The sequence below is a fragment of the Hoplias malabaricus genome, chromosome 17, assembly GCF_029633855.1.
Source record: "Hoplias malabaricus isolate fHopMal1 chromosome 17, fHopMal1.hap1, whole genome shotgun sequence".
Classification (NCBI taxonomy): Eukaryota; Metazoa; Chordata; class Actinopteri; order Characiformes; family Erythrinidae; genus Hoplias; species Hoplias malabaricus.
In genome coordinates, this window is record NC_089816.1 from 35,106,322 (window position 1) to 35,119,675 (window position 13,354).

At 39.2% G+C, this 13,354-nt stretch overlaps 1 protein-coding gene across 1 annotated transcript; it reads left to right on the forward strand.

The window, feature by feature from the left end:
• Positions 1-11,764: 11,764 nt before the first annotated feature.
• LOC136673182 (C-C motif chemokine 4 homolog) lies at positions 11,765-12,714 on the forward strand. The gene is made up of 3 exons (XM_066648506.1): positions 11,765-11,864; positions 12,099-12,216; positions 12,536-12,714. Exons 1-3 carry the CDS (start codon positions 11,795-11,797, stop codon positions 12,588-12,590), a joined length of 243 nt encoding a protein of 80 aa, XP_066504603.1. The 5' UTR covers positions 11,765-11,794; the 3' UTR covers positions 12,591-12,714.
• Positions 12,715-13,354: the final 640 nt, after the last annotated feature.

Below are 13,354 nucleotides of genomic sequence, written 5' to 3' on the forward strand. Positions count from 1 at the left end.
CTGTACAAGTGAGTTATTTATATTTCCACTGTATTTAAATACACAGATACAACAGAGCAGAGTTACTGATGATGATTGTGGAACAATTTTTGTTCAAGGCCTCATGTTTTTTAATCAGGATCAGGCTTTTGTTAGAAGGATGAAAACATACAGGTTTTTACAGGAAATAAAACATAAACTAAATGTGTTTTCTGCTTCTTTTACACAGCAAATGCTCTTTTTCATCCTGATCTCTGCAGTTTCAAATTGTCTCCATGAAAATTCCAGCCAACATAATATCTAAAGTTGAAAAAATAGATGAGAAATGTCCAAAGCCTGACCTCGTGTAAGTGTCTACCTTAACACTATTCTAGTATTAGACCTTTTCTATTCGTCCCTTCATCTTGATATTTTAACTCAGTTTAAATAAGAGTTTGCATTTTGAAATCAATGACCTACATGGACATACAAGGTCTTGCTCTGACAGTTCCACTACTCACAGCCTGATACTGGGGGTCTTTATATACCACTGTACATCAGCAGATGAAATGAGGTCCTCTGTGTCTTTCAGGGTCTCAACAGAGGCTGGGAAAAAGGTCTGCTATGAAAAGATCCCCAGCTCATTCGGGACAACTCCTAAAACCTAAAACACGACACTGACACACTTTAAATGATCAACGCCAATCAACATCCCACTTCATTTCTGCATTGTGTCTGTGATTGTTTAATTATTTATTGACTTTTCTGATTTTTCACTTGCCACATGATTGACTTAAATACATTGCTTTTGTTCAGTTTAATTAAAACTTTTTTAATGCTGAAGATTCAAATAAAGCAGTGCATGGAATAAAACTGTGCCAGTGCATTATTTACATTTCCACAGTACTGAAATACACAGGAGGCAGAAATCAGAAGAAGCAGGACCATGTGCTGTGGAAGAGGAGCAGAAAACACTTTTAGTTTACATTTGATTGACTGTAAAAACCTGTATGTTTTCATCCTTGTAACAAAAGCCTAATTCTGATTAAAAAGCATTACGTGTTGAACAGAAATTGTCTAGAAATAAATCAATCTGAAATCTTCTTAGGAAGCCATGAGTTTATTCATTTTGAAACACTGTAACTGCTTCCTGGGTAGAACCACACTGCTCTGTCCATAAAAAAGCCTATACCTTAATATTAATACATAATTATTATTACATTATAATAAAACTACAGACATTTTTAAATATCACCAAAAATGAGGAAGTTACTGTAAACTCATGCTCAGCATCTGAGGAGACGGCTATGAGTAGGACCCACACAGCTCATGTTCATCTTCTCTGCAGGGGTCTAAAGTTCTTACAGACTCTCACTCATTTAGAGGTGGCTGGGTCTGTGCCTCCTTCTTTGTTCAACATTTCTTCCTCTCCAAGCAGAGCACAGAGCACAAACCTTAAAGTGAATCTTACCAAATATAACCTGTAATATATCTGATAAGCAGAGGGCCCCTAATGACTTGACATTGAAGAGTAGCACAATAATAAATCATACACTCCGCTCAGCACCTTAATAACTGACACTGATGTAACTGTTTCAGTAGTAATTTACTGTAGCTGACCATTTAAAGACAGAACAGAATAGAAACAAAGCAGGAAAACGTGAAAAAGTATTTTTAACTGAATCCAACATAATTCTAGTAGAACCACTGTATATTACACACTTCAATAAAGCAGCAGCTACTGAATTATTATTGAATAACAAGTAGACACTTCAACTTAACTTTATACCATAATATTTTAAACTCATTACCAATCTAAATTACTTCAGCTTCGCCAAACTCTTTTAAAGAGGGAACAAGAATAAGAAGCCAAAATGCAACTAGTTTATTTTGTGATTATCAATGTAACAAACATATTGCGTGAGGCACAGTGGCGCAGCAGGCAGTGTCGCTATAACAAAGCTCCAGGGTCCTGGTAGTTTTGGGTTTGAGCCCTGCTCTGGGTGATTGTCTGTGAGGAGTTTGCTGTTTATAATAATTCAGTAGCTGCTGCTGTAGTGAAGTGTGTAATATCCAGTGGTTCTCTGGAGATGATGTGGTTTCAGTTTGAAACACTCTTTAACTTTCATGTTCCTGCTTTGTTTCTGACCTGTTCTGTTTTTCAATGGTCATTAAATCACTACTGAAACAGTTACATAAAAGTCAGGTATTAATGTGCTGAATTTATTGTATGATTTATTAATGTGTTACTGTACAATAACTTGAGTTTCAAAAGCCCTTAACCCTGTGTTTATTAGATATATCAGACCTGTTATCTTTAATGATCTTCACTTTACAGTTTATGCTCTGCTCTGGGAGGAAGAAGTGGTGAACACTGGAGGAAGAGGCACAAGAACCACTTGCCTTTAAATAAATAAGAGCCAGTGAGAAGTTCAGACTCCTGCAGAGAAGGTGAAGATGAAGATGAACTGTGTGTGTTTGGCCCTGGGGCTGGTTCTGCTCATAATCGTCTCCTCAGATGCTCAACGTGAGTTTACAATATCTTCTACCTTTCTTTTTGTTTTTTAAATATATGAGTAGTTAATATAACATTATGGGTATTTTTATAGACAGAGCAGTGTGTTTCTACCCAAAATGCAGTTACAGCTGTTTCATAATGGATAAATAGATGATTTCAGAAGATAATTTAGGATTTATAATGTATAAATATATATATGTATGTATAATTTCTGTTCAAAGCCTCATGCTTTTCAGTCAGGATTAGGCTTTTGTTACATGGATGAAAATGTATAGGTTTTTACAGTAAATTAATTTTCTGAAAAAGTTTCTCCTCAGATGCTTCACGTGAGTTTACAATATCTTCTGCTTTTTTTGTCATGTATAAAAATGGAAATAGTTAATATTATGGTATAATGTTTTGTATGGACAGAACAGTGTATTTCTACATAGAATCCAGTTACAGCTGTTAATAGATATTGTATAATGGATAAACACATGATTAAGATTTAATCCTAAAAACTTACTGTTGAACGCCTCATGCTTTTTAATCAGGATCAGGCTTTGGTTACAAGGATGAAAACTAAAAGTAAACTAAAAGTGTTTTCTGCTCCTCTTCCACAGCACTTGCTCTTCCTCATCCTGAACTCTGCTGTTTCAACTTTGTCTCTATGAAAATTCCACCCAACAAAATAATTAAAGTTGAAAAATTAGATGGGAGATGCCCAAAGCCCGGCTATGTGTGAGTGTCTACCTTTAACACACACACACACACCCACACACACACACAATTCCAATACTACACTATTTCTATTTGTCCCGTCATCATTAAACACGTTAAAAAAAGACTTTGCATTTTGAAATCATTGACCTACATGGACACATAAAGTTTTGCTCTGATAGTTCCACTACTCAGACCCTGACTCCCGAGGTCTTTATGTACCTCATGCTTGGCACTGAAGCTGGTACATTTGGACTCATGTTTGGCTTATCAAATACACCACATTCTGTTGATTAATGCTTTTCTGTGGAGATGATACAAACTGTATTTGCCTGTGTCTGCAGTGAGTGTCTGAATTCACCAACTGGTAGAGAGTCTGTAAACTGGACTCACAGTGTTTATGATTAGCTCCTGTACATCAGAGGTCAGTTCTAATCCTCACTGTGTTCTCTGTGTCTTTCAGGGTCACAACGGAGGCTGAGAAAAGAATCTGCTTTGAAAACTACCCTAACTCCTCACCCTAAAACAGGACGCTGACACGAGATAACTGATCAACACCAATTATTATCATGCCTCATTTCTGTACCGACAATGTTTAATGCCTTTTTCTGTTGTTGATCTTTCACTCACCACATTATTTTTATTAATCTATTGTTTTGGTTCAGTTAAATCAACACTTTTTTAATGCTGCAGATTGAAATAAAGCAGTGTATTGAATAAAACTGTACAAGTGAATCATTTATATTTCCACTGTATTGAAATACACAGATATATCAGAGCAGAGTTAGTGATAATGATTATGGAGCAGTTTCCACATCCAGTATCACAACAGCAGTGTGTAGAGATAAAGATGATTTGTCACAATGCAGTAACCATCACAAATTTTATAGTTAGTCAGACAGAATAGAATATTAGAAAACAAGTTTTATGAAGGGAACAGCATGTTTAGAAGTGGTAAGATAAAGGTGTGGAAATGGGTAGAAATAGATCTGGGTGACTCCTGAGTGGCTTGACTCCCTTAGTTTTGGCCCGACCAATGAGAGAAGATGAATTCAATCCCTAATGATACCTCAGTCGTCCAAGGCCAGGACACAACTGACCTCACTCTCTCTGAGTGTGTCTCCCCTGTTACTCAGCACAGTGCTGGTTTGAACTTGATGAGGCGTTTGGCTGGAGTGATGGTGATAAATGTTGAACTGTGGTGGATGAACAGCAGGTGTTTTTCTGTTCAGGTGTGAGAGGGCAGTGTGCATCATCAGAGCAAGAGCATCATCTGTGGATCTGTGCTGTTAATAATTTGAATGTACAATCCAAGCAGACTTTACAACCGCATCCCCAGTGTAACCTTGTTTACCAGCAAGATCTGATACTGGGAATAAAAGATTTCTTCAGTCTTAACTGCACTCGACTGGCTGTTCTTCTGCTGAACTTTGCTGATTAAACTCATACACCTCATTCAGGTTTCAGACATATTTATAGAATCATTGACTGCTTTTCAGAAAATATGAGAACAGTGCTGGACGTTTTAGTCACTTCCATCTGAAAAACTTGACCATGGACTTCAGGCTGTCTGTAGACCTGTTGCCTGTTGATCACTTCAGGAAGAGTTTTGAGATGCCTGTTGAAGAATGAGACTTTCAGTGGCATCTCAGATGTGTGACTCACCTCAAGATCATTGTTGATGCTTTGCTCGAGCAGAAAGGTTTGACTTTGATTCAAGACACTTTAGAGTACATTTACACATGTTGTGTATTCTCTTCTGGAGTGGAGTGTTGAAGGTGAAGAAGCCTTTCTGCAAACACGCCTTGAGTTGCAAATAAAGTTTTTATTTATTACACAAAGAACAGTGTCTTTACATGCTCAGAAGAACCTGCAGAGAGAGTGCCAATCCATCTCTCTCTTCTTTAGCTCAAACTTCCAACTTATATAAGCTGCTCCCAGTCCAAACAAGGCCAAACATATGTCTCTTGTTTAAAATAACTTATCTGTAGGTAATGGGGTGACCTGGGGGATCTTTGATTTCTAGAAAGATATATTGTACTCCACATTCCATTTCCAAGGACTCAGGATCTATATGCAGAAACCTAAAACAGTAAGGCATTCTTACGTGCTGCATACCCCCAGTAAAAGATGTACACTCTGACACATTTTTATGGACAATGCACTTCATATTTTTCCCCCTTTGAGACTATATAAAGTATAGTAAATATCCCCTACTCATAATTTTTTACACATTTTTGTATAATACTTTAACAATTTTGTGGGGTGTGAGAGCGAAAACCTGTCAGGCAGCTATCAGTCCTTTAAAGGTCTTTAAACAGTCTAGACAGGAAAAATTGTCCTTGTTTGAGTGCGTGAATCCCTTCCACATGTTAGGGTCCTTGAACAATTAACCACCCTCACATTGGTCTTCCCCAATGCCTTCTTTTTTAAAACAACAATTAGATTTTTAACAACAACATTAATTTTTTCACAAATCCCTTGACTTTGCGGACCATATACTGCACCCAGTCGGTATTTAATTCCTAATTAATCTTTTACCTTCAACTGGTTTTATCATGTCAACAAAGTCCATAATTAACTCATGAATAGGACCCTTTGGTGTTGGAATGTAACCAGGAGGAACATTATTTTTAGGCAAATTATGCACCTGCCAATAACATAATCAACCTGTTCAAGTAAATATAGTACCCAAAATCCATACTCTTAAGTAATTATCCTTTTAACCTCCCACCTTGCAACGTGAGCTAAGCCATGTGTCTACTGAATCATCAGTCCCAACACATCTGAAAGTGCTACTATCAGCCCCTCATGGTTTCTTCAGAGACCAGTAGAATCTCTGGTGGCACCTCGATCTAGCCACAACTGTTTATCTATTTCAGGAACAGCTTCTTGCATTAAATTCACATCCCTAAGTGTTATTTTATCTTCCAAGTCCACTTCATGAGTTACTGGAAACACTTTTCCTAATTTGTCCACACTGATCCAAATAAATGGCACACACTATGGGCATAAGCATAATTAATATATATATTCACATGCTTACCTTCAGCTAACAAACCTGCTTTAGTTAACCCTACAAGTTCAGCAAGCTGTGCAGATGCGGGCTGTGGTATTACTTCAGCTTTTTTGACTACAAATTCAGTCCCTTGAGTTTTTACTACTGGATAGCCAGCACTCAATTTATCTCCCACTCAGTAACAGGAACCATCTGTCCAATACTCTATGTCTGCTTCAGTCGATGGGAGGGCTTGCAAATCTGACATAAGCTTTGAGTACCTCTCTGCTTCATGTACACTGTCCTCTGGACTTGGTGGGTTAGTATTGTCACTGGATAACTCATTGTGACTGATGATGCTTTATCATACATCAAGTACACTCCCACCATTACTTGGTAACACAGTGGTAAGCCCCTTTCCACTTCTGAATAATAAGCAATTGGTTGAGGATTCATTCCACTGCCTGTTGGCTGACAAAGAACTGCACATGCATCTTTACCTCCACTAGACGCTGACACATATAATAAGAAATTATTTGAGTAGTCAGGAAGTGCTAATGCTGGAGCCTCTTATAACCTCTGCTTTATAGTCTCAAATGCCAAAAGGCCATTGTCAGGATTCTCAAGGCGGACTGACGGAGGCGGACGCACTTGCTAAAACTCTGTTACTTTTATTTACAACAACACGACTTGAACAGGAAACAAAATGACATGACTTGGAAAGATCATGACACGACACAACTTGGACTTGGAACAAAGCAAAACAACGCGACATGACTTAGGGAGTGAACCAAGAGTGAGAACGACACAAAACGACATGATTTGGAAACAAACAATACAAATGACCGATCACAGGAAGTAATACAAGGGGACTTACATACTAAACACAGACAAGACGCACCTGAGACAGTTAATGAGAGGGCAGGGTAACAAATGAGACACAGACGAGGAGGCGGAACAAAGGCGGGACTAGGGCGGAGACAAGGACAATAACAGACAAAGCCATGTGCAGATAAAGCACATGGCAGGGAAAACAGACCTGACAGGACAAGGGCGTGACAGATGCCCCCTCCTGAACACTGAAACACTGAAAAATGCACCACATAGATCTAATACATGCTGCCACTGGGTCGACTAATCCGTAAGCATGGGATTCAATTCCACTGTTATGCTGATGACACACAACTGTATATATCAGCCAAACCCAATGATGTTGCTTGTCTACGTAAAATAACAGAATGTCTAACTGAAATTAAAGACTGGATGATGCAAAATTTTCTCATGTTAAATTCTGATAAAACTGAGGTCTTGTTACTAGGTACAGATTCTCAGATACATTCACTCAGAAATGCTGCTATTAACCTTGATAATTCAACAGTAAAACACAATGCCATCATTAAAAACTTAGGGGTAGCCTTTGATTCGACTCTCACATTTGATACCCACATATCCACTACAGTCAAAACCGCCTTCTTCCACCTACGCAATATTGCCAAAATTCGGCATATTTTATCCTTAAAAGATGCAGAGAAACTAGTGCATGCTTTTATAACTTCACGTCTAGACTACTGCGATGCGCTCCTGACAGGGAGCTCGTGCAAAGTGTTACACAAGCTTCAGTTCGTTCAAAATGCAGCAGCCAGGGTGCTCACTAGAGCTAGAAAATTCAAACATATCACCCCAGTTCTCTCGTCCCTACACTGGCTACCTGTAAAATTTCGCATTGACTATAAAATACTCCTCTTAGCTTATAAACCTCTAAATGGTTTAGGCCCACAGTATCTTACTGAACTTCTCATACCTTATCGCCCGTCACGTACACTTCGTTCACAGGATGCCCATCTACTCTTTGTTCCTCGCTTTAAGAAAAACACAGCAGGAGGAAGAGCCTTTTCTCACAAAGCTCCTCAACTCTGGAATAGCCTCCGGTTACTGTTCGGGGCTCAGACACACTCTCAATCTTTAAATCTAGATTAAAAACCTACCTGTTCAAACAAGCTTTTGGTTAATCACTCACTTTCAGGTTACTCCTTCTCTATTGGTGTTCGGGCTGGTTTTCATATTATCACTGTTCTGTGTTAACCCTGTCATATCACCATAACTACAGCATTCTTAGTTAGCTTTGTAGTAACCGCCAACACGCTGTCTGTCGCTGGGTTCTCTTGCCTGACCAGTGGAAGCTTTTTTTGCAGGACAAATTTGCCCGTTCTTTACCATGACCCTACTAACCTCTGTATTTTTATTTGTTCCCTTTGTCTGGCTTTCTTTCTCCTGTCTTTCTCTCATGCTTTGAGATGTCCTGCTGCTCTCCAGGTGTTGCCCTGATCCAGCCCGTGTCCTGTACAATATCCTAGCCTTGTCTCATCTACACTATCATGCTTGGCCATGCTGTTTTATCTCAGATTAACTCTGCACCTAATTTTAACTCACAAAGAATCCCTGATAACATCCTCCTTCATCAGACTCATACAGCACTAATATCATCATCCTCATCATTTTCTTTTCTGCTTCTCCATCATCACTAATATACTACATTTACGTTACTATAACCCCTTCATCGGTCATTTCACTTTTACTTCTGTTCTCTGTTGTGTCTCCGGTGTGGACCCGAGGAGGATGGGTTCCCCGTATGAGTCTTGGTTCCTTCCAAGGTTTCTTCCTCGTGTGCTGAGGGAGTTTTTCCTTGCCACTGTTGCCCCTGGCTTGCTCAGAGGAGGCTTGGACCCGGATCTCTGTAAAGCTGCTTTGTGACGACTTTTTGTTGTGAAAAGCGCTATATAAATAAAATTTGATTGATTGATTGATTGATAATACTGTGAAATGTGTCGCATCTGGAGGAATCTGTGCTAACAAAACATGTGGATCTGGCACTTCTGCTGGAAAGTCTGCTACTATTTCATTTACTGCTCTTAAATCATGTACCAAACGATAAGAGTTGTATTACTCTGAGGATTTTGTGTTATTTTTAAGACATATACTTTCAAAAGACCTTCAAGGAGTCTTCCATGGAGGTTTTACTCCTGGTTGGTGTTTAACTGTCACTGGTTGAGCTGACTTCAAAAGACCTATATCAGTACTATGCTGAGACCATAGACATTCTGGAACATGTTGTAGCAATTCTTCTTTCAAAAAATCTGAATCCATCTTCGCACTGCAAAGTGACTCACGTGTCATCCATATGGCTTGTGGCTGTCCTTGTCCTTGAGCTGTGATCATAACCTTAATAAATTTCTGATCTTCATTTCTTCAAATGGTAAGTTTCTCTTTCAGTGGTACAAAGATAGCTTCTTCTGCTTCCACCATTATTTGTCCTATATGCTTCTGCTCACAGTTCTCAGGCACCAACAACGTCAAATGTGGTACACTGTTTTCAATATCAAAATCTTTATATAAATAATGATCTCTGTCTATCTTCATAGCAGCTCCTTGTGGTTCTAAAATTATGCAGCATGAACACAGCTGAATTTGCTTTGGTTGATGGTTCAACCATTCCTCTGCATTTGATTGTTCAGCATTTCTGAAGTACTTGAGTGTGCAGTGAAATGGATACTTTGCTATAATAAACTTCTCCCACAACTTGACTGGCTCCAACAATTCTGCACTAAGATTTCCAATTAAAAATACTAAATAAGCTACCATGTCTGGTTTTATCAATAATTGATGAACCATATCATTTGACACTTCCACCAGACAGCCATCTGGTGTACACTTTATTTTACAATTTAGTCTGCATAAAGCATCTCTTCCCAAAATAGCAATATGTGTATGTTCTGATACCAGTATTGGTATGTTAATCTTCAGATGCCTATAACAGAGCTCAATTGGTTCTGTGAGAGGAATCAGCTGTTTCACTCCCTCAAACCCAATTGTCCGAATCATCTGACCAGACCTGGGAAGGTGTGTAGCATCTTCAGACCTAATACAGGTGAAGGCAGCTCCACTATCCGCCATCATTTTCAATGGTTGATTATTTATTTTCACCTCTATTGTTGGATCTCTCTCCAGCCCTGATGCTACCAGCTGACACCTCCCTCACGGGTCCTCTGGGCATCCCTAGAATCCTGGTTCCGGGCCCCTTTAAGGGTTCACCAGTCCCCTGAATGGCCTTGGTTGTCCCCTAAATCCTCCTCTGAAATTGCCTCTTAGGTTTTGTCCTAGTCTGTTGCACTCACGAGCAAAGTGGCCAAGCTGTCCACAATTAAAGCACTCTTCTGAAGATTGTTGAACGTTTGGATGGAATCTTCCTCCTTTTCCTCTTCCTGAATTTCCTCGACCCCTTCCTCTCCAAGTCTGCACCTGTCCAAAAACTGACTCTGGCCAGGAAATGACTGGAACATCAGATGTTGGCTGGGTCACTTGAGGCAGAGCCTGGTTTGCCTGTGGTTGTGGTACAGACTGAATTAATGGCTGACTCTGTATAACCAGTGCTTGCTTCTTTTCCTTCTTCTTTTTATCCACCAGTCACTTCAATCACCCCAGTTTCTTAATATCCCCTATAGCAGGCTGCATTCCCACCAGAAGCTCTTCCAACTTTGAAATCCATGGATGTGTTCCATCTTGCAGAGTAGGTAACTTCTCAAGGATATCAGACATATCTGTATTTTGCCAAGGCTTGTATTCCAAACTCTGGACACATTGTCTCAGATGTCTTCCCTTTCCTTGGCCGCAATACATATTTCCTGTCTGGTTTTTGAAAGCCTTCATTTCTTAATTTTCTTTTCTGTATCTGCAACTCATTTAATTGTGTCTCCAGCACTTTTTGGCTTTCATGGCCCTCTTCTTTAGCTCAAACTTCCAACTTATTTTAGCTACACAGAATGAATAAACAAGCACATGGCAACACAAACACAGCACACATGACAGGAGGCACAGAAGACATGACACCTGAATGTTTTACTCAAACTGCCAAACTGTTGTATTATTTCTTCTCACTTATTTGTCAATATTTTCAGTGTCATTATCAGTACTTAATGCTGTACACGTACAATATTATTCTAAAAGAAATCCTTTAGAAACAAAAGATGACTTCAGAATAGGGCTGCAACCAAATAGAACCATAGAAATTAAATATATTGTTGTTTTCCTAAAAGTAATAGTACAATATGACAGTTATATTATAAAAATCAGAAAATAAACTGGTTGAATTCTGCTTTCTTATTCTTTTTCCCTCTTCTATGGTGCTCTTTAAAACAACTTGAAGTAAAAGGGCATTATGTTGAAGTGTCAGTGTCTATTTGTTATTAAATACTAATTCAGTAGCTGCTGCTGTCGTGAAGTGTGTAATATACAGTGGTTCTATGGAGATGATGTGGTTTCAGTTTAAAACTCTTTCACTTGTTCCTGCTTTGTTTCTGATCTGTTCTGTTTTTAAATGGTCAGCTACAGTAAATTACTACTGAAACAGTTACATTAGAATGAGGTGTTAAGGTGCTGAACTAAGTGTATGATTCATAATTGTGTTATTGTAGAAAGGCCCTTAGCCCTGTTTTTATCAGATAGATCAGATAGATCTGTACTCTGTTCTGAGAGGAAGAAGTGGTGAACACAGGAGGAGGAGGCACAGAGCCCCTCGCCTTTAAATAAATGAGAGCCAGTGAGCAGTTTAGACCCCAGTAAAGAAGATGAAGATGAACTGTGTGTGTTTGGCTATTGGTCTGGTTCTGCTCATAGCTGCTTCATCAGATGCTGAGCGTGAGTTTACAATATCTACTGCATTTTTGTTGTTATTTAAAAACGTCAGTTAATATTATCATATGGGCATTTTCATGGACAGAGCAGTGTGTTTCTACCCAGAATGCAGTTAAAGCTTTTTAATAATTGACAAACGCATGATTTCATTCAACGGTTTAAGACAATTCCTGTTCGACACCTCATGTTTTGTTACTACATGAATAAAAACATGTGTTTTCTGCTCCTCTTCCACAGCACTTGATCCTGTTCATCCTGAACTCTGCTGTTTTGACTTTGTCTCAATGAATATTCCACCCAACGAAATAATTAAAGTTGAAAAATTACATGCGAGATGCCCAAAGCCTGGCTACGTGTGAGTGTCTACCTTATGCACACACACACACACACACACACACACACACACACACACACACACACACACACACATATATCCTGTTCAAATACTAGATCATTTCTATTGGTCTCTTCACAATGATATTTTGACTCTATATTAATGCTTTTCTGTGGAGATGATACAAACTGTATTTGCCTGTGTCTGCAGTCAGTGTCTGAATTCACAAACAGGAAGAGAGTCTTAAAACTGGACTCACAATGTTTATGATTAGCTCCTGTACATCAGCAGATGAAATGAGATCCACTCTAATCCTCACTGTGTTCTCTGTGTCTTTCAGGGTCACAACGGAGGCTGGGAAAAAGATCTGCTTTGAAAACTACCCTAACTCCTAACCCTAAAACAGGACGCTGACGCGCTTTAACTGATCAACACCAATTATTATCATGCCTCGTTTCTGTACCGTCAATGTTTAATACTTCAATGCCTTTTTCTGTTGTTGATCTTTCACTCAACCCATGATTGTTATTAATCTATTGTTTTTGGTTCAGTTAAATCAACACTTGTTTAAAGCTGAAGATTGAAGTAAAGCAGAGCATTGAATAAATCTGTACAAGTGAATCATTTATATTTCCACTGTATTGAAATACACAGAAGGTGGCACGGTGGCACAGCAGGTAGGTGTCGCAGTCACACAGCTCCAGGGGCCTGGAAGTTGAGGGTTCGATTCCCGCTCCGGGTGACTGTCTGTGAGGAGTTGGTGTGTTCTCCCCGTGTCCATGTGGGTTTGTTCCGGTTTCCTCCCACAGTTCAAAAACACACATTGCAGGTGGATTGGCGACTCAAAACAAGGGTGTATTCCTGCCTTGCGCCCAATGATTCCAGGTAGGCTCTGGACCCACCGCAACCCTGAATTGGATAAGCGGTTACAGATAATGAATGAATGAATGAATGAAATACACAGATACAACAGAGCAGAGTTAGTGATTATGATTATGGAGCAGTTTACACATTCAGTATCACAACAGCAGTGTGTAGAGATGAGGATGATTTGTCACAGTGCAGTGATCATCATGCTGTTTATAATTTGAATGTACAATCCATGCAGACTTTACAACCTCATCCCCCGTGTAACCTTGATTACCAACAAGATCTGACA